The sequence below is a fragment of the Macaca thibetana genome, chromosome 9, assembly GCF_024542745.1.
Source record: "Macaca thibetana thibetana isolate TM-01 chromosome 9, ASM2454274v1, whole genome shotgun sequence".
NCBI classification, from domain to species: Eukaryota; Metazoa; Chordata; class Mammalia; order Primates; family Cercopithecidae; genus Macaca; species Macaca thibetana.
Genome location: NC_065586.1, coordinates 27,517,562 through 27,541,518, shown reverse-complemented (window position 1 = coordinate 27,541,518; position 23,957 = coordinate 27,517,562). Strand labels below are relative to the sequence as shown.

Sequence of the window (23,957 nt, the reverse complement as noted above, 5' to 3'; positions counted from 1 at the left end):
AATCCTCTACCCTGGCTACACATTAAAATAAACTTGAGAGCTTAAAAGAAATTCTTATTCCAGAGTCCTCTCCCTGTTCAGTAAATCTGTATCATTGAGAATGAGATCTGTTCTTTCTTCCCTCCCTCCCTCCCTCTCTCCCTCCCTCCCTCCCTCTCTCCCTCCCTCCCTCTCTCTCTTTTTCTTTCTTTCTTTTCTTTTTTTCTTTTCTTTCTTTTCTTTCTTTCTTTTCTTTCTTTTCTTTCTTTCTTTCTTTCTTTCTTTCTTTCTTTCTTTCTTTCTTTCTTTCTTTCTTTCTTCTTTCTCTTTTTTTAATCTTTTTATTTTTTCTGAGACAAGTTCTGACTCTGTCACCTAGGCTGGAGTGCTATGGGGCAATTGTGGCTCAATACAACCTCTGTCTCCTGGGCTCAAGTGATCCTCCCCCCTCAGCCTCCTGAGTAGCTGGGACTGCAGGCACATGCCACCATGCCCAGCTAATTTTTTTTGTACTTTCAGGAGAGAAGGATTTCACCATGTTGCCCAGTCTTGTCTCGAACTTCTGGGCTCAAGTAATCTGCCCACTTCAACCTCCCAAAATGCTGGGATTACAGGTGTGAGCCACCATGCCCAGTTTGAGTATTCATATTTCTAAGAAATCACCCAAAGTGATTATAATGTGAAAGCAGTGCTGAGAATCACTGATCTAGGTTTTATTTATTTTTGAATCTCACAATGTACAACATACAGTACCTTATATTTCTGAGACTCCTAATTTACTGAATGAATAAATGAATTAATGAATAAAAGTGGTTTTAGGTATATAAACATAAACTTACTATCTAATAATAGTCAAGGGTGTATTTTTGCCAACTCATTCTTTTCAGTTTTTTTTTGAGACAGGATTTTGCTCTGTTGCCCAGGTTGGAGTGCAATGATGTGATTATAGCTCACTGCAGCCTCAAACTCCTGGGCTCAAGTGATCCTCCCACCTCAGCCTCCCAAGTAAGTGGGACTACAGGTGCATGCCACCATGTCCAGTTAAATTTTAATTTTTTTTGTAAAAGCAGAAGTCTTGTTATGTTGCCCAGGCTGGTCTCAATTCTCCTGCCTTGGCCTCCCAATGTGCTGGGATTATAGGTATAAGCCACCACTCCTGGCCCTTCTTTGGGTTTTAAAGTGGCATTGAATATACAGTACAATGTTTATTGTTATCCAAGTTATATATTTTGAACACATTCATAAGGATTAATGACATGTGGAATCAAATACATTTCAAGTGGCTATTCATTAAAATGATTATTTTAGTTGTATAAACTATTGGTAACAAATACTTTCTAAAAATAATAATAATAAACATTATTATCATATGCCAGGCATCTTGCTATATGTTTAACATGTATCTTTTTAACAATCCTGAAGAGTAAAAGCGTATTAGCTCCATTTTACAGATGAGGAAATTGAAGCTTAGGGAAGTTAAGTAGTTTGCTGAAAGCCACATTGCTAATAGTGATGATGCTGGAATGTGCTCCCAAATTTTTTCACTATGGGACTTAACTCTTAAGCCAGTAGTTTCCAAGCACTGGGTTCACGTAGAAATCTTTATGATGCTGGCTCCCATCCCCACCCACCAATGAATACATTCTGAATCAATTGGTATTGGTGCAACTTGGGTGACTTGATCCATTTGTGCTCCTGTAACAAAATACCACAGACTGGATAATTTATAAAGAACAGAAATTTATATCTTACAATTCTGGAGGCTGGGGAGTCCAAGATCAAGGCACTGGCATTGGTGTCTGGTGAGGGCTGCTCTCTGCTTCCAAGATTGGTTGCTGTGTCCTCGCGTGGCAGAATTGGGAAGGGCAATAGCGCCTCTTGCTATATGTAGCTTCTTTTATAAAGACATTAATTCCACTCACTACAGCTCCATCCTCATGACTTAATCGTCTCCTAAAGGTCCAACCTCTTAATATTATTACATTGGCAATTAAGTTTCAACACATTAATTTTGGAGGGGACGTAAACATTCAAACCATAGCATTTGAACTTAGGAAGTTTTAAAACTCTCCAGGCAATTCCAATATAGAGTAAAATTTGAGAACCACTGTCTTGAAAACTATATTTTCTGCCTCCCAAAGGAATTGTTTTAGACATAAGAATGCTCAGATAAATTATTTACTTCAAGACATCCAGATAGCTCAACTGGTTTCTCTAAGTATTACATAGATTTAGAAAAGTTTCACAAGGTGAAATTTACATCTAAAAGGTTCTCTTTTATATGAAAATTGTTCAACTTAATTAATGCAATAAAGAGTAGCTAGAAATCCCATAGGGGCAGGACAGGGGAGTCCTGGCTGTATAGTAATTCACTTGTTAAAGACACAGGAATTTCAGCTGACTTTAAAGCTTAATGTGAACAAATAGAGTAACATGAGGCTGAAATAGCTTCTGGAGTTTGCCGCACCAGCAGAAATACCATGTCTCAATCACAGAAGATAAGAATTCCACTATACTCTGCTCTAGTTGGACCACATCTGGAATTCTGCATTAAACTCTGCATTTATTTTCAGAGGAACTTCGATAAATGAGAGAGTAGGCCTATGCAAACTATTTAATGTAAAAATTGGCTAAAGGTACACAGCAGAAAGGATGAGGGAGACCAGAGAGCTGGCTTGGAATATTAGGAGAGCATTCATAAAAATGAAGATTAGTTACAGTTAATATAATGTTATAGTTTACATCCATTATGAGTTAGTAGACTCTTATCTACCAAGTTGGGAAGCTAACCACGTGTCTACAGAAAAATGTTATGTAACAGATCCAACAAGTAAACTTTTGGAAAACAATCTCTTCGTAAATTGAAGACTCTTTGTTTTTGGAATATAATACATCATATGGTTAGATTTTTTTCTTGTAATTATGGTTTCAAGTGTTGTTCTTTGCCTAATCTGTACAACTCACTGTTTAGAAGCATCTGTCTGAGGCCGGGCACGGTGGCTCAAGCCTGTAATCCCAGCACTTTGGGAGGCCGAGGTGGGCGGATCACAAGGTCAGGAGATCGAGACCACAGTGAAACCCCGTCTCTACTAAAAATACAAAAAATTAGCCGGGCGCGGTGGCGGGCGCCTGTAGTCCTAGCTACTCAGGAGGCTGAGGCAGGAGAATGGTGTGAACCCAGGAGGCGGAGCTTGCAGTGAGCCGAGATCGCGCCACTGCACTCCAGCCTGGGCAACAGCGTGAGACTCCGTCTCAAAAAAAAAAAAAAAAAAAGCATCTGTCTGAATCTGAACAGGAAATTACTTTACTCTTCTTAATCTGTGGGTTACTGAATATAAGTAGGAAAGACATTTAAATATATGTACATTTTCAATTCTTTAATATATACATATATTCCTATATAAAAGACGTATGCATAGATACACACACATAGATTTATAAATAATAACTTTTATGATAATATATGACTTACATTTGTTTAGCACCTTATACTTGTTATAAAGTTCTTCCAAATACATCATTGGTTAAGAATGTCATGTAATTAACTCTAAGCCTCTGGTTACACAATGGTACCTCACAATTTAGATCTCCTCATTAATGGAATATTACATCTAAAGCAGAATCAACACAGGGCATGGTAAAATGGAAAAATCACACTTATCTGTGATATTTAAGAAAGTTATCTAAACTCAGGCTAGAGAAGCAGAAACAAATCAGAACCATTCCATTTATTTTTTGCTTTTCTTGTGGTTCAATTGGATAAAGCTACCGTCAACAGGTAATGCGTTTTTTGCTATGCAAATCTAGACTATAACAACGGCATCATTTCCTTTACCCAAGCTAATTTTCCTTTCCTTCGGTTCACAAGGACAAGGGTAATAATTGATATTCTAATTTTGATTTTTGAAGTACTACATTTGGTAGGTTAAGGTAAGTCTAAATCAGCAATAATTTTTTTTTAAGTTGTAGGACTTGTTAACTACTGGGAACAGAACAAGGATCTTATTGTGATAGAGGAACACAAACAAACTCTCTGTGCTTGAAGATATATAGGCTGTATTGAGAATTTTTAAAGGATTTAATTTATTAAATATGCTTTTGAGGGCAAGATTTGCCTGTTCAGTTTTCACTTCTCTGACATGCTATTCTAATGTGAGTGTAGGATTTAAAAAATTTCTGTATGTGATGTGCTATTTTAAACTCTTTTTCAAATACTATATTATGCATCCTGTGGTCTCTATATGGCCCAGAGTGGTGTTTTTATAGCTCTCCTGGTTAAAAATTTTTGTCTTGAGTCATGTTACGCTTGCCTTGTAGGTGCTTTAAAGTTGCATTATGTATATCTCACCTCATCAGAAAACTGCCAGTGCTTTTCGCTGGAGGCAAGAGAAGGAATTTCATACCCATTAATTTAATTGCTCTATGCCAAAACACCCAGTTTTCTGTTTTATTCATTAATCTGTAAATAATGTCTTAATATTTTCCCCATTAGTTGAATTTTAACCAAATGTATTTGCTGTTTTATATTTTTCATCATATTTGTGTATTCTACTTGATTTTATTACCTTTGAACTTGACACCGTTTCCTGCTTATTTAACCATCCAACCTTTACTTTAGTACCATTATGAAGGCATTTCATATTCTCTTTCTCAATGACTTTTTGTTTGTCTTAGGGGATGATCTTGGTAAAATAATTTCACCTTTTTTAAGATTATTAATCTCATAAGTAGTGAAGATTCTTTTGAATCTCTGTGAACTAGGTTTAATCTAATAAATAATTGTGGGTGCTTCCAAGTCTTAAGTGCACAGAGTATAGTGAAAAAATGTTAAACAAGATTTCAGAAAATCTAAGGTCAGTTTTTTGTTTTGCCACTAACTATTCATGAACTTCAAGTCTTTATGTCTATAGGACAAAAATTTCATGCCTCCTTAAGACAACGTTGTGAAGATCATATGAGATAATACATGTGGAAGTCCTTTATAAATTGTAAAACTTAACCTTTTGTTATTTTTACTATCATTGTTATTACTAAGGGTTTTGCCATTACACATGAACATTTGAATTGTGCATAACCAACATTGTACCAGTGGTGAAACTGGCAAAGACTAGGTTTTTAAGACATGTGAGAAGGTGGAAAATGTGGTGAATTTGCCCAGTCGTTCAGCATTAGTGAAAGACAGTTTTGGCAGAATAATTACTTTTTCCATCCTCGATATACTGCCTCCCTTTCCATAGAAACTATGTGAGGGAAGACGTCATATGTTTAAAATCTTTAAATCTAAAAAGGAGAAAAGAAAAGAAAAGAAAAGAAAGAAATCTCACCTTCAAAACAAATAAACTTTGGAGGGACCTGCAGGGTTTTGAGACTAACGTTTCCTTGTCCCACGGATTAGGAACCGTTAGGAACCTTATGGGACCCTGTTGAGCTGTGTCCATGATCTCACTGGGACTTTGGCTCCTGGTATCTCATACCACGCACCTTAGGAAGTTCTTGGATCGGAGGCATATGTGATCACTTTTGTCATTTTTCCCAGTACGGCCCCAGTTCTATGGTTGATTGTCCCTACTGATGAAGCAACCAGAGAACTGGGAAGTTATTAGACGCTGTGAGGTCAACTCCAGAGGAGCAAAACTGATTTGGAATTTGGCTTGTTGAACTGATTTCATCAATTTATATTCCATCAGACATAGCTAATACTCTGTTCCTTTTAAGTGTTTGTAACTATGGCTAAGTATTTTAAAGTTAAAATCCCCTTTTTTATTTTTCACCATTCAACAAATATTTATTGAATGTTCACTGAGTGATAGACATAAGCCTATATCCCAAGGGAGAATCAAAGACCAAGAAGACTGGGTCTCTTTGGTCTGGAAGATCCCAATAATTAATGGGGGAAGTATCTGTAAGAAAATTATTACAATATGAAGAACAAAAGACTACAGATGCCCTTAGCTGTAAATGACCACATCAGATTTTAGGATTAGTCAATTCTGCAGCTCAAAAAGGTCATCAGGCAGCGCGCATATAGAGGAGATAAGTTGTAACACGGTAAGCATACTGGAAAGTGCACTTGGACAAACCAAAGTGTAGCTGACCCTGGACAAACCAAAGTGTAGCTGACCCTGAAAGGAAAATTGAAATTTTCCTTTCAATTTTGCCATTCCTTGCTGTGACCTGTGAAGATTCCTGCCTTATAAGGAGGAGAACTCCCAGAGGATTCCTCGGAGACATCATCTCAGACCTCATTGTCTGTAATTGGGCCCTGGGCAAATAATTGGCTGCTATTAGAAGCTGAGTTAGAGTTTGCAGGGCTAAGTAGGAGTTTGTGGGAGTTTGAAAGGGAATCCCAGTAAAGAAAATAAGAGATTCAAAGATGTACAGGAACCGGGAACTTTAGGAGACAGTATCCCAGAAGGCTGGAGTGTAGATTATGCCAAAGAGAAGACTGGGAGAGAAGAGAGTGAGGTTGGGTCAGATCAGGAAAATGCCTGAATGTCATGCCAGTGATTATTCTGAAGAAAAATGAAACCAATAGAGGATTTTAAGACATTGACGGCCCTTTTGTTAATGGCCTTCTAGACTTTTTGGAGATCTGACGTTCATTCTCAAGTCAAGGGCATGTGTTAACATCATTCCTAGAAACCTTCCATGTTTATAAAAGTTTTATATTTTCAACTATATATCTATATATTTTACTTTGAAGGTCATTTTGACTCAATATTAGAACATCGATTTGCATTTTCTTTCCTGGAGTAGCTTAGAGGTATCACTCCCTTCCCCTCATCATCAAACATTACTATTGGAAAGTCTAATGATAATGTCTTACTCTTTCCCTTAGAAGTGTCTTCGTTGACCGGGCATGGTGGCTCATGCCTGTAATGCTAGCACTTTGGGAGGCCGAGGTGGGTGGATCACCTGAGGTCAAGAGTTCGGGACCAGCCTGGCCAACATGGTGAAACCCCATCTCTACTAAGAATACAAAAATTAGCTGGGTGTGGTGGCATGCGCCTGTAATCCCAGCTACTCAGGAGGCTGAGGCAGGAGAATCACTTGAACCTGGGGGGCAGAGGTTGCAGTGAGCTGAGATCATGCAAAGAACGAAACCCCATCTCAAAAAAAAAAAAAAAAAGTGACTTGGTCTTTTTGCTTGGCTGATTATAGAATTTTTTTTTTTAAGTCCAGAAGTTATACCAGAATATATCTTTACATTACCCCATTCTGGGTCAATTTTTCCAAATATATAACTTTTCAATATACTCTCAGGTTTTATTTACTTTAGGAGAAAGATTTTTTATTCTAGATTTTAAAATATGCCCTATTGTAGAGGTTTGTTTTCTTTCTTGGGGACTCTTACATACGTGTGTTAGAACTTCTCTGCCTATTTGTCACCTTGAATTTTTTGTTAACTATTTTTACATTACCTTTCAGTTTTCAGATCTTCTATTGAAAAAGATTATCCATTATCTTTATTTGTTCTTGTGCTCCTTCTAGTTCACTCTTCATTTCAAAAATACATTTTTATTTTATATTTAATTCTTTATGGATGTCTTTCATCTGTCTTTTAAAAAGTTGTTTTTCAAATTAATCACCTAATTACACCTTCAGCAATTCTAATTTAGGTTTTTCCCTCCTTGCTTGTATTATTTTCCTTTAGCTCCTATTGAAATTTTATCTTACAGTTTTCATCTGTTTTGTAGGCATGTCTTTCTAATGTGCTTTCATTACATAAGAGCATGATTTTGCTCCTTATTCTCTTTTTTTTATGTTTACAGGGAAATTTTATTTTATTATTTATTTTTATTTTCTTTTCTTTTATTCTAAGTTCCAAGATACATGTGCAGAATGTGCAGGTTTGTTACATAGGTAAATGTGTGCCATGGTGGTTTGCTGCACCTATTAACCCATCACCTAGGTATTAAGCCCTGCATGTCTTAGTTATTTATCCTGATGCTCTCCCTCCCTCTGTGCCCCAGCGGGCCCCAGTGTGTGTTGTTCACCTCCCTGTGTCCATGTGTTCTCATTGTTCAGCTCCCACTTATGAGTGAGAACATGTATTGTTTGGTTTTCTGTTCCTGTGTTAGTTTGCTGAGGATGATGGCTTCCAGCTTCATCCATGTACCTGCAAAGGACATGATCTCATTCCTTTTTATGGCTGCATAATATTCCACGGTATATATATGTACCATATTTTCTTTATCCAGTGTATCATTGATGGGTGTTTGGTTGATTCCATGTCTTTGCTCTTGTGAATAGTGCTGCAATAAACATATGTGTGCATGTATCTTTATAATAGAATGATTTATATTACTTTGGGTATATACTCAGTAATGGGATCTCTAGGTCAAATGGTATTTCTGGTTCTAGATCCTTGAGAAATCACCACACTGTCTTCCACAATGGTTGAACTAATTTACACTCCCACCAACAGTGTACAAGCGTTCTTATTTCTCCACAGACTCAAGAACATGTTGTTTCTTGACTTTTTAATGATCATCATTCTGACTGGCATGAGATGGTACCTCATTGATTTTGATTTGCATTTCTCTAACAATCAGTGATGTTGAGCATTTTTTCATGTTTGTTGGCTGCAGAAATGTTTTCTTTTGAGAAGTGTCTGTTCATGTTTTTTATTTCTTATAATAACTCTATATGGAAATTGACTGGAGTCTTTTTTATGTTCCTTTTTTTTTTTTTTTCTTTTGAGACAGAGTCTTGCTCTGTCACCCAAGCTGGAGTGCAGTGGCATAATCTCAGCTCACTGCAACCTCTGCCTCCCGAGTTCAAGCGACTCCATAGCTGGGATTACAGGTGCACGCCACCATGCCCAGCTAATTTTTGTATTATAGTAGAGACGGGATTTCACTGTGTTGACCAGGCTGGTCTCAACCTCCTGACCTCAAGTGATCTGCTTGTCTCAGCCTCCCAAAGTGCTGAGATTACAGGCGTGAGCCACCGCACCTGGCCCTTGCTCATTTGTAAGTGTAATGAGTTTCCCTGGTCTTTTAGAAGGGAGATGTGGACCAGGATGGCACTGCTACTTTCTTGATTCCCAGGATTCTGTTGTCATCTTCACAGTGATGCAGGGTGCATTCTGGCCCCTCTGATTCCACCGTTTCTTTTTATCTGAACTTTCTTAGTCCTTCATCCCAGTGTCCCTGCCTTGCTCAATTTGGATGATGCAATTCCTTGTAGTTTCTCTTCCGTGCAGGGCTTTGTCCCAGAAAAGGCTTCAGTTTGTAGTTTTACGAATTCATGGAACTCAGGCCTAACAGAATGCCCCAGCACCATCAGACTTTGTGGTGTTGTAGTCTTATCAGTTCATCACAGCCTGAAAAGTCCATTCCCAGCTGCTTCTGCTGCCGTTCTGGAACTTTCCAGTGAGAATTTCATGGCCCTTTGGGGTTTCTTGGCTCTCAAGACCTTCCCAAATGCCTCTGTCTTCCCACTGTGGTTGCTAATTTGTCCCTCCAAGTCTGCTTGTGCTTTGGGGTCAGTGTGGATACTTCGTTCACCTACTATGGTGTATATTGTCCGTTGTGTTTTTTGTTTTGCTCTACTATCTGCACTGTTTTCATAGGGAGAGTAAGATTTAAACACTTTGCCACTATCATCTGTCCAGAATTCCTCCCATTTTTCTTGAGAAAAAAAAGAAGTTCTGTGATTTTGTTATTGACAAATGTATGAGACTATTGACACATAGAACATCACTGAGATAGTTGGGATATTTTCCCCTCCAAACCTCATGTTGAAATTTGATCCCCATTGTTGGAGTAGGGCCTAATGGGAGGAGTTTTGGTTGAGGGGGCTGATCCCTTATGAATGCCTTGGTGCCAGCTTCGTAATGAGTGAGTTCTTGTTCTATTAGTTCCCACCAGAACTGATTGTTAAAAGTCTTTTAAAAAGTCTGGTACCTCCCTCCCATCTCTTGCCTCCTTCCTTTTACCATGTGATGCCTGCTCCCTTTCACCTTCTACCATGAATAGAAGCTTCCTGAGGCCCTCACCAGAAGCAGATGCTAATACCATGTTTCTTGTAAAGCCTGCAGAACCATAAACCAAATAAACTTATCGTCTTTATAAATTACCCAGTAATTTATAAAGTATTCCTTTATAGCAACACAGTTGGACCAAGGTGATCCTTGGAAAAGTTGAGCTTTGGGGCTATGCTTTTGAAGTCCCCTGAAATTCCAAGAGCTGCTGTTTCTGCTTTTGAATTTACATGTGCATGGCCTCATTTGAGCCAAGTATATGGTTAGGATTTACAAATCTCAATATTGTGAAGGGGCTCTGGGTTCAGACAGATCTGGAATCAAATCCTGCTTCTGCCACTCTGTCACTTTACCCTTTACATGTTAATTTATTCCTCTGGGTTTTCTTCATCTGTGACATGCAAATACTACTGCTCCAACTACCACCACTAACTGCCTCAAAGGGTAATTAGAATTAAGTAGCGTTGGATATTTCAAGGTTAGTACATTCGTGTTTATAGCATTTTGATTTGAGAGCATCCTAATGCATAGAATTGTAATAAAGTAACAGTATAGAAGACAATTGAAAATATAATAATTTCTTTAGTACTACATAAAAATCTTTATTGTAGAATTTTACAAAGAACAGCAATTAACTATTTTCCAAATAAGCTTATGAATACAACAGAATTTACAAGTATGTCCTAACTATCAGAAATTGTATTTAGATTTGGTATTGAGAACCGGGCCACCAATATTGCTGCTGTCACTTCTCTCAGCAATCACGTAAGGCAACATGTTACACAGAGAAGGTGGCTTTGCCCTCACACTTGGGTGGAACCCGAGTCATGTCCTGCCTTCACCATTTAGTAGGAATTTAGTTTGGTTTGTTGTACCCACAGTGAAAGTTTTCTTTTAAGGCTATGAGTTTGCAAACAATAAAATTCAATGAATGAGTATCAGTTAATTGAGTATCTACTAACTGCTAGAAAGTGGCATAGGTACCAGGCATACAACAGTGAACGAGACAGAGAGTCCTAGCCCTCCTGGAACTTACAGTTCAGGGTCAAAGGCAAACAAAGAAACCACAACTACGAGGAGTGAATAGATGCTGTAATACACAAGAACCAGGTATGATGGAAGATGCCGCTTAACCCAGACTTCAGGTTCAGGAATGGTTTCTTGAAGAAAAGCATACCTTAGTTGGCAGCTGAAGATGTGTAGGCATTCCCAAGCTAAGAGGAAGATAGACAGAAAAGCTTTGTGCAGACTCGTGGAGACTGCACATTTGAGGACATGAAACCTGAGGACTAATTCATAAAGCAGTGTTCCCAATACTGGCTGGAGAGCTTTTTAAAATACAAATATTTTAATGGACCCCACCCAGACTTAATGAATCACATTCTCAGGGAATGAGTGCCAGGGTTGTTATTATTAGCTCATATAGGGAGCCACTGGCTCAGGGTGTGTGTAGGGGAGGTTGAAGAAGAGATGTCAAGGCAGGGAAGTTGAGGCTGGAGCGATAAACCAGGGGTGTACCTTGAAGGGTTTGCAAACAACGTTGTGGAGTTTGAATTTTATCCTAAGGGTAGGGGGCGCTGTGGAAGAATCTGGTGAGCGTGGAGATGAGATGCTCAGATTAACGGTTTCTAATGATCACTCAGTTGAGTAAGACATAGTGCCTACCTTCATGAGGGATACAATCTAGTTTATAAGGTTCAATCTCTTTGAGCCTCACTTTTAAAAATCTAAAATGGAAATAATACCCATTTTGCATGATTCCTGTGAGGTTTAACTGAAATAGCTTATGTGAAGTGCGTAGTACCACGCCTGATACACCGCTGGGAGGCAAAAGATGTGAATTATTTTTATTTGAGAAAATGATAGAGCCAAGTGATTGGTGGACATTACACTCACCCCCATACGACCTCAGGGAAGCAGGAGATCTGACCTCAGGATCTTCTGACATATCCTTTTCCTTGGCCCACACCTGGGACACCAGAAAGAGCCCACTCTCACCTCACTCCCCACTCTCACCTCACTCCCTACTCACACCTCACTCCCCACTCACACCTCACTCCCCACTCACTTCACTCCCAACTCACACCTCACTCCCCACTCACACCTCACTCCCACTCACCTCACTCCCCACTCACCTCACTCCCCACTCACCTCACTCCCCACTCTCACCTCACTCCCCACTCACCTCACTCCCCACTCTCACCTCACTCCCCACTCTCACCTCACTCCCCACTCACCTCACTCCCCACTCTCACCTCACTCCCCACTCACACCTTACTCCCCACTCACACCTCACTCCCCACTCACCTCACTCCCCACTCACACCTCACTCCCTACTCACACCTCACTCCCCACTCACCTCACTCCCCCACACTCACACCCCACTCACACCCCACTCCCCACTCACCTCACTCCCCACTCACACCTCACTCCTCCACTCCCCACTCTCACCTCACTCCCCACTCTCACCTCACTCCCCCACTCTCACCTCACTCCCCACTCTCACCTCACTCCCCACTCTCACCTCACCCCCCCACTCACACCTCACTCCCACCTCACTCCCCACTCACACCTCACTCCCACCTCACTCACTCTCCACTCACCTCACTCCACTCCACACTCACCTCACTCTCACCTCACTCCCCACTCTCACCTCACTCTCACCTCACTCCCCACTCATCTCACTCCCCACTCTCCTCACTCCCCACTCTCACCTTACCCCCTCCCCACTCACCTCACTCCCCACTCTCACCTCACTCCCCACTCACCTCACTCCCCACTCACCTCCCCTCACTCACCCACTCTCACCTCACCTCACTCCCCACTCACCTCACTCCCCACTCTCACCTCACCTCTCCCCACTCACACCTTACTCCCCCACTCACACCTCACTCCCCACTCTCCTCACTCCCCACTCACACCTCACTCCCTACTCACACCTCACTCCCCACTCACCTCACTCCCCACTCACACCCCACTCCCCACTCACCTCACTCCCCACTCACACCTCACTCCCCACTCACCTCACCCACTCACACCTCACTCCCCACTCACCTCACTCCCCACTCTCACCTCACTCCCCACTCTCACCTCACTCCCCACTCTCACCTCACTCCCCACTCACACCTCACTCCCACCTCACTCCCCACTCACACCTCACTCCCACCTCACTCTCCACTCACCTCACTCCCCACTCTCACCTCACTCTCACCTCACTCCCCACTCTCACCTCACTCTCACCTCACTCCCCACTCATCTCACTCCCCACTCTCCTCACTCCCCACTCTCACCTCACTCCCCACTCACCTCACTCCCCACTCTCACCTCACTCCCCACTCACACCTCACTCCCCACTCTCACCTCACTCCCCCACTCACACCTCACTCCCCACTCACACCTCACTCCCACTCACACCTCACTCCCACCTCACTCCCCACTCACACCTCACTCCCACCTCACTCTCCACTCACCTCACTCCCCACTCTCACCTCACTCTTACCTCACTCCCCACTCTCACCTCACTCCCCACTCATCTCACTCCCCACTCTCCTCACTCCCCACTCTCACCTCACTCCCCACTCACCTCACTCCCCACTCACCTCACTCCCCACTCTCCCACTCCCTCACTCACACCTCACTCCCCACTCACACCTCACTCCCTGCTCACACCACCTCCCCTGCTCACACCTCACTCCCCGCTCACACCTCACTCCCCACTCACCTCACTCCCCACTCACACCTCACTCCCCACTCACACCTCACTCCCCACTCACCTCACTCCCCACTCACACCTCACTCCCCACTCTCACCTCACTCCCACCTCACTCCCCACTCTCACCTCACTCCCCACTCACCTCACTCCCCACTCTCCTCACTCCCCACTCACACCTCACTCCCCACTCTCACCTCACTCCCCACTCTCACCTCACTCCCCACTCATACCTCACTCCCCACTCACACCTCACTCCCCGCTCACACCTCACTCCCCACTCACCTCACTCCCCACTCCCTTCACTCCCCACTCACACCTCACTCCCCACTCACCTCACTCCCCACTCTCACCTCACCCCCCACTCACCTCACTCCCCACTCACCTCACTCGCCACTCTCACCTCACTCCCCACTCTCACCTCACTCCCCACTCTCACCTCACTCCCCACTCACCTCACTCCCCTCTCACCTCACTCCCCACTCACCTCACTCCCCACTCTCACCTCACTCCCCACTCTCACCTCACTCCCCACTCACCTCACTCCCCACTCTCACCTCACTCCCCACTCACACCTTACTCCCCACTCACACCTCACTCCCCACTCACCTCACTCCCCACTCACCTCACTCCTCACTCTCACCTCACTCCCCACTCACCTCACTCCCCTCTCACCTCACTCCCCACTCTCACCTCACTCCTCACTCTCACCTCACTCCCCACTCACCTCACTCCCCTCTCACCTCACTCCCCACTCTTACCTCACTCCCCACTCACCTCACTCCCCACTCACACCTCACTCCCCACTCACCTCACTCCCCACTCACACCTCACTCCCCACTCACCTCACTCCCCACTCACCTCACTCCCCTCTCACCTCACTCCCCACTCTCACCTCACTCCTCACTCTCACCTCACTCCCCACTCACCTCACTCCCCTCTCACCTCACTCCCCACTCTTACCTCACTCCCCTCTCACCTCACTCCTCACTCTCACCTCACTCCCCACTCACCTCACTCCCCTCTCACCTCACTCCCCACTCTTACCTCACTCCCCACTCTTACCTCACTCCCCCCACTCACCTCACTCCCCACTCACCTCACTCCCCACTCACACCTCACTCCTCACTCACACCTCACTCCCCACTCACCTCACTCCCCTCTCACCTCACTCCCCTCTCAGCTCGCTTCCCACTCACACCTCACTCCCCACTCACCTCACTCCTCACTCTCACCTCACTCCCCACTCACCTCACTCCCCTCTCACCTCACTCCTCACTCTCACCTCACTCCCCACTCACCTCACTCCCCTCTCACCTCACTCCCCACTCTTACCTCACTCCCCACTCTTACCTCACTCCCCACTCACCTCACTCCCCACTCACCTCACTCCCCACTCACACCTCACTCCTCACTCACACCTCACTCCCCACTCACCTCACTCCCCTCTCACCTCACTCCCCTCTCAGCTTGCTTCCCACTCACACCTCACTCCCCACTCACCTCACTCCTCACTCTCACCTCACTCCCCACTCACCTCACTCCCCTCTCACCTCACTCCTCACTCTCACTCTCACCTCACTCCACTCACCTCACTCCCCTCTCACCTCACTCCCCCTCTCACCTCACTCCCCACTCACACCTCACTCCCCCACTCACCTCACTCCCCACTCACACCTCACTCCCCACTCACCTCACTCCCCACTCACCTCACTCCCCACTCACACCTCACTCCCCACTCACCTCACTCCCCACTCACCTCACTCCCCTCTCACCTCACTCCCCACTCACCTCACTCCCTCTCACCTCACTCCCCACTCTAATTTGCATGGCTTTAGTTACAGTCTTTATTCTGATAATTCCAAATCTCCATTTCCAGCCTGTTTTTTTTTTTGTTTTTCCTAAGCTCCAGAAACCCATACATTCACCTGCATCCTAGATAGTTCCACTTTAACATCTGTGAGTACTTCATTCAAATTAGGTCTTCTCATACCATATGCCACCCCAAGAAAACCAAACCAAGCAAAACCAAACCAACTTTTCCAACATTAGCCCTACTAAGTTGAGCCAGAGACATGGGAATCATCTCGAATCACTCATCTCTATCTTCTCCAAGCAAGCTTCCCAAATCCACACTCTTCTCTCCCAGCAGAGACCACCACCCTCACCCATACCATCACCACTTCCCATATGGACTAGTGAAATAGCCCCGTGTTCCCTATACCATTCTTTGCATCCACCCAACCCTGCACCCTGTAATTCTGAGAAATCTTCTAAGATACAAAATTTATAAAAATCCTTCCCCCACACTTCAGCCTCTTCAGGGGCCTTCTAATGCCCTTAAAAATGAACTCCAAACTCTTTACCAAGATGCCTCCTGAAGGATCTTAAAGGTGAGACCCTTCAAGATCTCACCTCTTAAGTCTCACTTTCTCCCATGCTGCCTTTCCTATTTTATGCTCCAGTCAGTCTGAACTAGAAAAAAGTCACCTTCTCTCTCACTCTCAGATCTATGCAACTTGATGATTTGTCTAATCAGAATCCCTTTTATGCTGGATAACTCTTTGTCCCTTAGGCCTTGGGGAGTCAGCCCTTGAACCTTTATATTAGTTGAGGTTCCGTCATTGTGTGGATTTGTCGTCTCTTCATCTCCTCCTCCCTCCAGTGCTATTTGTCATTCTTGTAATTTCTTAATGCCCATCTACCCCACCAGTTGTAAGCAACATGGTGGCAAAAGAATATATAGAGTCGATCCACATTATTCAGATTCTCCTTGGGAATTAGCCTACTTGCTCAAATTTACTTGTAACCCCCTAATCAATACAGTCATTCTTGGATGTGCGCAGAGAAGTGAAATATGTGAGTTATCCAATGCACACGTTCTCAGCTGAGGTTGAAGAAGGCAATTCTCTGCCTTCTTGTTCCAGTTCTCATACTATAAGCCAGTGTCCATTTTGCAGTCCATTTAGTGCCGTAAGTTTTGGATTTTTGTTTTTGTTGGTTATTTCACTGTTCACAATGGCCCCCAGATGTGGTGCTGAGGTGCTGCCTATGGTTTGTAAGCGCAAGAAGGCTGTGGTGTGCCTGAAAGAGAAAATATCTGTGTTAAATAAGCTCCACTGCATGAGCTATAATGCTCTTGGCCATGAACAATATATGAAATCAGGTGTCTTCAAACAGAAATACACATAAAACAAGGTTATGTATCCGTCAACTGATGAAAATGTTGTAGCCAGAGGTTTGCAGAAACCTAATCCTATATTTCTCCTAAGAGAAACAGTTTAGTATTGGCTAATCTAGTGTTTGCAGTTACTTTACAGAGCAAAGCTACTGCAAATAGTAAGAAACAACTGTACTTTAATAACTTTGATATCCTCAGTAGCTAACACAGTGACTCTCATGTAATAGTTATTCAATAAATATTTGTTGAAACTGAATTTTTGTATGTTTTATATATATAGACATATATATGTACACATACTTTATACATATACATGTAGAAATAATATGTAATATAGAAATAAATTAAGCTGAAGTAGTCTTTCATGCCAAGGATGTACCTCACAGCTGTATTGTTACTTTCTGCCTCTTAAAAAATGCTTAAATGTAGGCTTAGTTTTGATACCACCTTTATTTTTATTTTTGTCTAGGATGCTGGGGAAATGGTTCGTTCCTTTGTTGGTGGTTTGGAACTTATTGTCAATTTACTGAAATCAGATAACAAAGAAGTCTTGGCAAGTGTATGTGCTGCCATTACCAACATAGCAAAAGATCAAGAAAATTTAGCTGTTATTACAGATCATGGAGTTGTTCCTTTGTTGTCCAAGCTGGCAAATACAGTAAGTAACGTATCTTTTTGTTTTACATGCATGTTGTCCTGAGCTATCATGGTGTAATGATGAAAACAATGAGTTTTCAGTCCAGAAACCTGGATGCAAATTTAATACCCATTGCTAATGAGGTATGAGATTTGGTCAACTCATTTAGTTTCTCTGAGACTAACATATGTGAAAGTGTATTTTAAACTGTAAAATGTTAATATTGCAAGATCCTTGTAAAATAGAAGCTGTTTTTTATTTGCCACTGGCAAGTAAAGTGGCAAATACAAGCGCTACTATGTAAGTGTTAACTATCATCTTCACCACCAACATCATGGTTATGATTCTTGATGGTTGTTCATGCCAACGTTAGAAGTCAAATGTGCCTCCCCCAGCTTAGCAAGCTTCAGTCGACGGCATTCTTGAGCTAGAAGACTTTGGCAATGATTGCATTGTTTATCCAGAGCTGTGCCAGACAGAATAAGCAGCCTTGAGAGACAATGACTTCACCATGACCAGAGGTATTTGAACATAGCTTGCACTACACTCGGCAGAAAAGTCATAGAGCAGAAATTCAAACCCTGGAAGGATGGTTGGTCTAGAAGACTTCAAGTTCCTAAGAGTATCTGTCAGATTCAGTTAAGGACACCAAGTTGTTGCCTGAATCAAGAGAACAGTACTCTTAATAAACACAAAACCATCCGATTCAGTTATAGTATGCCCATACAAGGCAATTACATATACGAAGAAGGATATAGGCTGCATCAAAAAATACAGAAAGAAAAATGGAAGACCCAAAATGTATCTTCAGATTTGCTGCACTCTCTTCTCCCTCTTAGGAGCCAAGGGAACCAAGGTGTATTACTGATATTGATGTATTCCTAGGGTGGAGAAATCAAGTCAGTCCACTTATCCCAGTTAAGTGCAGAATCCCTTTAAGAATATCCAATATACTTTAAATATTTGGATTACAAAACAACTTGCTAATCTGTAATTTTGTGTTGTGTAGTAGACTTACTCTAAAGAAAATCTAGCCTTGAGCTAATGACTGATGTCAGATGCTTGGTCACCTTTGAGTGCACTGACTACATTCAGTTCATAAAAAGACAACTCAAGATTGAACGTTGGTCCATGGGTGACCCTACCAAAAGTCTAGTTCCTTCAGCTGGGTGCAGTGGCTCACGCCTGTAATCTCAGCACTTTTGGAGGCCAAGGCGAGTGGATCACTTGAGGCCAGGTGTTCAAGACCAGCCTGGCCAACATGGTGAAACCCCTTCTCTACTAAAAATACAAAAATTAGGTGGATGTGGTGGTGGACACTTGTAATCCCAGCTACTTGGGAGGCTGAGGCATGAGAATTGCTTGAACCCAGGAGGCGGAGGTTGCAGTGAGCTATGATTGCACCACAGCACTTCAGCCTGGGCAACAGACTGAGACTCCGTCTAAAAAAGACTAGTTCCTTTAAGACATCACCTAGGTAGTCAGCCAGCTGGCCCTTCTCTCTAGACACATTGGTGTCTTAATGGTTAATAAACATAAAGTGCTTATCGATATGATTTTGCAGGGTCATTACAATGCACAGATCCCAATTCATTTTCCTTTGCACAGAATAACAATAAATTGAGACATCATCTAGCAGAAGCTATTTCACGTTGCTGTATGTGGGGCAGGAATAGAGTGGCCTTCGGTGAGCACAAAGCAGTGGCTCCACTAGTGCGTTACCTGAAATCGAATGACACCAATGTGCATCGGGCGACAGCTCAGGCCTTGTACCAACTCTCAGAAGATGCTGATAACTGCATCACCATGCATGAGAATGGTGCAGTAAAGGTACAGTTGAATGACTTTGTGGTTTAGTCCAAGTTTGGTGGTAAATGTAGGCTGGAAAGAAACTTAGACATCACTAAGATTTCTCTAAAGGAGGTATTCAGAGACACAAAAGTGCCTGCCTGCTGCGTCATGGCTGCATTCAAGCCATGCGTTACCAAGATTTTTTTTTTTTTCTTTTTAAACAAGGTCTCTCTGGGTTGCCCAGGCTGGAGTATAGTGGTACAATCATAGTTCACTGCAGCCTTGAACTCCTGGGCTCAAGTGATCCTCCTGCCTCACCCTCCCAAGTAGCAAGGACTACAGGTGTATGCCACCATACCTGGCTAATTCTTTTAATTTTGTATACAGACAGGGTCTTGCCATACAGCCCTGGCTGATCTTGAACTGCTGGCCTCAAGTGATCCTCCCGCTTCGGCCTCCCAAAGTGTTGGCATTACAGGAGTGAGCCACAATGCCCAGCCAGTGTGTTATGATGATTTATGCTGCAGAAAAGTTGTATGGAGATAGAATTTTTCTAAATTAAAGCATAGAAATGTCCTTAGTAGAATAATCATTCCATAATTTGATATTGATGAAAGAAAATGTACAGCATATGAACAAACAGTAGTATTCACAATTCTATTGGCTATAGTGTTTACTTAACACATAAATAATAAAGGATAGAGGCAACCATAGGCACCAACTAAACACCAAAGGAACTGGCTGAAACAATAAATAGGTGGAGCTTGTCAGTCTAAACCATAATAACAATGGATAGATTCAAAGACATGTTCGTTTGTTTAAATCTGTGCATCAGTAGGCAGTTAGGAAAGTTTCTGTAAAGAGACTCTAACTTATCTACACATTGCAAACTACCTAAAATATTTTGCTGGCAATAAATATAAAAATATTTAGAGTACATGAACAGCTTACATGTATTAGGAAAATTTGATTTAAAATATTAGTTCTTTTCTATAGCCTGTTTCCTTGTACAGTATCATTTTACTGTTTATTACCTTCATTTGGAGCCTATGACCACCAGATGCATTTACATCTTAAAATAGATGCCCAAAGTGGACTTGTTGTTTTAGCTAAGAGTTAAAAACTCCAGTTAGTCATATCTAGTCAAATCTAGATATGCCAGATATGAAACATCTTAGGAGGAATCGTACTCTTAACATACCAATTGGTAATTTTTGAGGCAATTATTTTAATTAATTCTTGAAATCTATTCCAGTGGGAGAATATGATGTTAATTTTTCTGAAATTAAACTCAATTTATATTTGAATGTGTCAACCTTTCCATTATAAATCTGTTTTTACGGCATGTAAATTAGGCCAGATTAGTTTCTTCAAGCAAAAATCTGGCAAAAAAAAAAAAAGGCATCTTTTAAACTAAGTAACAATTTTTAAAAGTAGATTATAAAAAACATATTGGAACATTAACTTTGAGTTGTTCAAGAATGCTAAAAAGGCCATTGTCTCAATATGACTGTGTTCTCATTTCAAAAAGGAAGATATTTCTAATTTAAAAGTATACATACTTTTATTGAACAGGGACTTGCACAACCTAAATATGCAGTCTTAAAAAAAAAAAAAAAGAAAGAAAACTATTTAGGTAGCCAGGTAGAAATGTCTGACATATAGCATATGCTTAGACCACTGCCAGTTAGTTTAAGCTCAAAAAGTTTTAAAATGTATTGGCACGCACCTGTAGTCCCAGCTACTCGGGAGGCTGAGGCAGGAGAATTGCTTGAACCTGGGAGGTGGAGGTTGCGGTAAGCTGAGATTGCACCACTGCCACTGTACTCCAGCCTGGGCGATAGAGCGAGACTCTGTCTCAAAAAAAAAAAAAAAGTATTAAGGTGTACATGTAATGGTTCAGTTGACATAAATACCTGGTGTATATGCAACTCACAATGATTTCTTCAGATGCAAGACAATAGATAATCCAAAATCATTTAAGAATATTATCCTACCTTGTAAAGTGATGAAACTGTGTTTGCCCACCCACACAGTTAGGAAAGTTTCTGTAAAGAGAAACTGTAGAATTAGAAAAAGAAAGGCAGTAAGAAAGATTAGAGTGAAGGACAGAAAAGAAAAAAGCAAAGAAGGAAAATTGTGTCTGTTGTGTTCTAGAGCCTTTCCCAGATTATCCTTGGGTTTCTTGGGGGCCTTTCTCTTTAGTCTGTTTGCATTTCCAACTGCCTGTTATTTCTACTGGAGGAAAACTGTAAAGAATGGGGTACTTTTTTTGTAAATTACTCTGCAATAACATAGAGGCAGGCCTTACCATGCTGTGTTACCAGCAAAAATATGTAACCTGGAGATTGTCTCTCTCAACCTCTTTTTCCTACTCTGTTCTGAGCCCCAGAACTCGTGGGGTCATGGGGGAAGCATAACAACCTGTGTTTCCTTTCTCTGGTTTTCTTTAAGGTGGAAAAAATGTAGGTGTGGCATACTGGGTGTTGGTAGAATCATAATTTGATAGTTGCTTGGATATGGAAATAAAGGAAAGTCTAGTAAAAAAATTATTCCAGATTTCAGTCTAGACGAAGAGGAAGAGTTCATGAGCCAGGTAATGCAAAATATTTTGGCACATCGGGGTGGTTCAATTACCTGCAGAGAATGTGTCACAACTACATGTGTGACTGCTAACATTTCTGACTTTGAATGCAGGTAAATTTTATCCAGTATTTTGGCAAAACCCTGGCTGTCTTTGTTCCTAACTCCTGCTGCCCGCTTCTTGTCAAATGCTTGTCGTGTTATTTTCCAGTTGTACAAACATTCCTGCTGCAGCTGCCAATGACTGAATGTTGACAGGGGCTTTGACAATGACCAGAGTCACCCTGTCGCCTATTCATAAGTAATTGATCCTAGGATTAGCTGCTTTGTTAGACAATTTCCTCAACAGTAGTGGCCAATGTAATGCGGTGTATCTGTCTCCTGAAGGCTGAGGTTTATTCTGTCCTGACCGTGACGGAGCAGGGTCTGGAATATGATGAGTCAGTTTCTAATGTGTTCAGTTTGAATCATCAGTTTGAATTTTAGGTGCAGAGCAGTGCTGCCCAGCAGAAATGTCACATGCGCCACGTATGTAATATTAAATTTTCTAGCAGTCACACTTTAAGAAAAGATAAAAGGAAACGGTGAAATTAATTTTAGTAATATGTTTAACCCAATACACTTGACCCTTGAACAATGCAGGAGTTAGGGGTGATGACCCACTACACTGTCAAAATCCACATATAACTTTTGACTGCCCCAGAACTTAACTGCTAATAGCCTACTGTTGACCAAAAACATCAACAGTTGATTAATACATATTTCGTATGTTATATGTATTATGTATTAGTACAATAAAATTAGCTAGAGGAAGAAAAGTGTTATGAGAATCATAAGGAAGAGAAAATATATTTACTGCTTATTAAGTGGAAGTAGATCATCATAAAGGTCTTCATCCTTGTCATCGTCACATAGAGTAGGCTGAAGAGGAGGAGGAAGAAGAGGGATTGGTATCACTGTCTCAGGAGTGGCAGAGGCCGAAGAAAATCCACATATAAGTGGACTCGTGCAGTTTAAACTTTTGTTGTTCAAGGATAAACTGTGTATATCCAAAATATTGTTATTTCAACATATAGTCAATATAAAAATTACTTAAGATACTTTATATTATTATTATTTATTTATTTTTGAGATGGAGTTTCAGTCTTGTCACCAGGCTGGAATGCAATGGCGCAATCTCGGCTCACTGCAACCCCTGCCTCCTGGGTTTCAGCGATTCTCCTGCCTCAGCCTCCTGAGTAGTTGGGATTACAGGCACCTGCCACGATGCCCGACTAATTTTTGTATTTTTAGTAGAAACAGGGTTTCACCGTGTTTGCCAGGCCGGTCTCGAACTCCTGACCTCAGGTGATCCACCCACCTCGGCCTTTGTACCCAAGTCTTCAAAATCTCTTGTGTGTTTTTTCCAGTATATCTCAGTTTGCACTAGCCACATTTTAAGAGCACACTAGTGGCTAGCAGTTTCCTTGCTGGACCGTGCAATTCCAGAGGGGAGAGTGGAGAGATTTGGAAATTATCAACAGGGGTTATTAAACCATTAATGAGAGTGGATGAGATGTTTTTGGCAGAGAGTCTAGAGAAGCCTGGGAAATATCTACATTTTCACTTTCGGGGCATGTAAACTAGGAAGAAGTGCTGTCAGACTAGACTGGAGAAGTTACGAGGTTAACCAGGAGTTCTAGAAGCCAAAGGAAGAGCAAGTTTCAAAAGAGTTTGTATTTAAATACTGCTAAGAGGTCAACAAGGATTTCCTGATCCAATTATGTTGAAAAATCAGCTTGTGTTTTAGAAGAGGTAAAAATCTCTTCTAAATGTGTTAATCAATTCCCTCCAATACCGTGTGATAGGAGTATTCAATCCTATTCTCCTTATGATTTTGCACAGACCTCCTTTTCAAATGTATCAGCCCAGGGATTTGTACCATTACAAAATCTTGTGAATATAGATGCAGATTTGTTGGAAACTATGTGGAAAATATGAGAAGTCTAAGAGGTACCCGAGTTATTTGCTAATTATAACAAAGCTGTAGCATAGGAGAGTAATGGGGAAGAATAAATTGCAGAAAAAAATTCATCAAGGCAAGCCGTTT

General features: G+C 41.9%; 1 protein-coding gene across 8 annotated transcripts in view; it reads left to right on the top strand.

Annotated features, from left to right (window-relative positions):
• The window catches only part of ODAD2 (outer dynein arm docking complex subunit 2), a 194,785-nt gene that overhangs the window by 122,294 nt on the left and 48,534 nt on the right, over nt 1–23,957 (top strand). For 7 of the 8 annotated variants that reach the window (XM_050804486.1, XM_050804488.1, XM_050804489.1 and 4 more), the window contains 2 exons: nt 17,327–17,515; nt 19,103–19,324. In XM_050804486.1, coding sequence (XP_050660443.1) covers nt 17,327–17,515; nt 19,103–19,324 — 411 coding nt within the window. Of the gene's footprint in view, nt 1–17,326; nt 17,516–19,102; nt 19,325–21,739; nt 21,964–23,957 lie in introns of those variants that run through there. The other variant, XM_050804490.1, reaches the window with a different exon arrangement.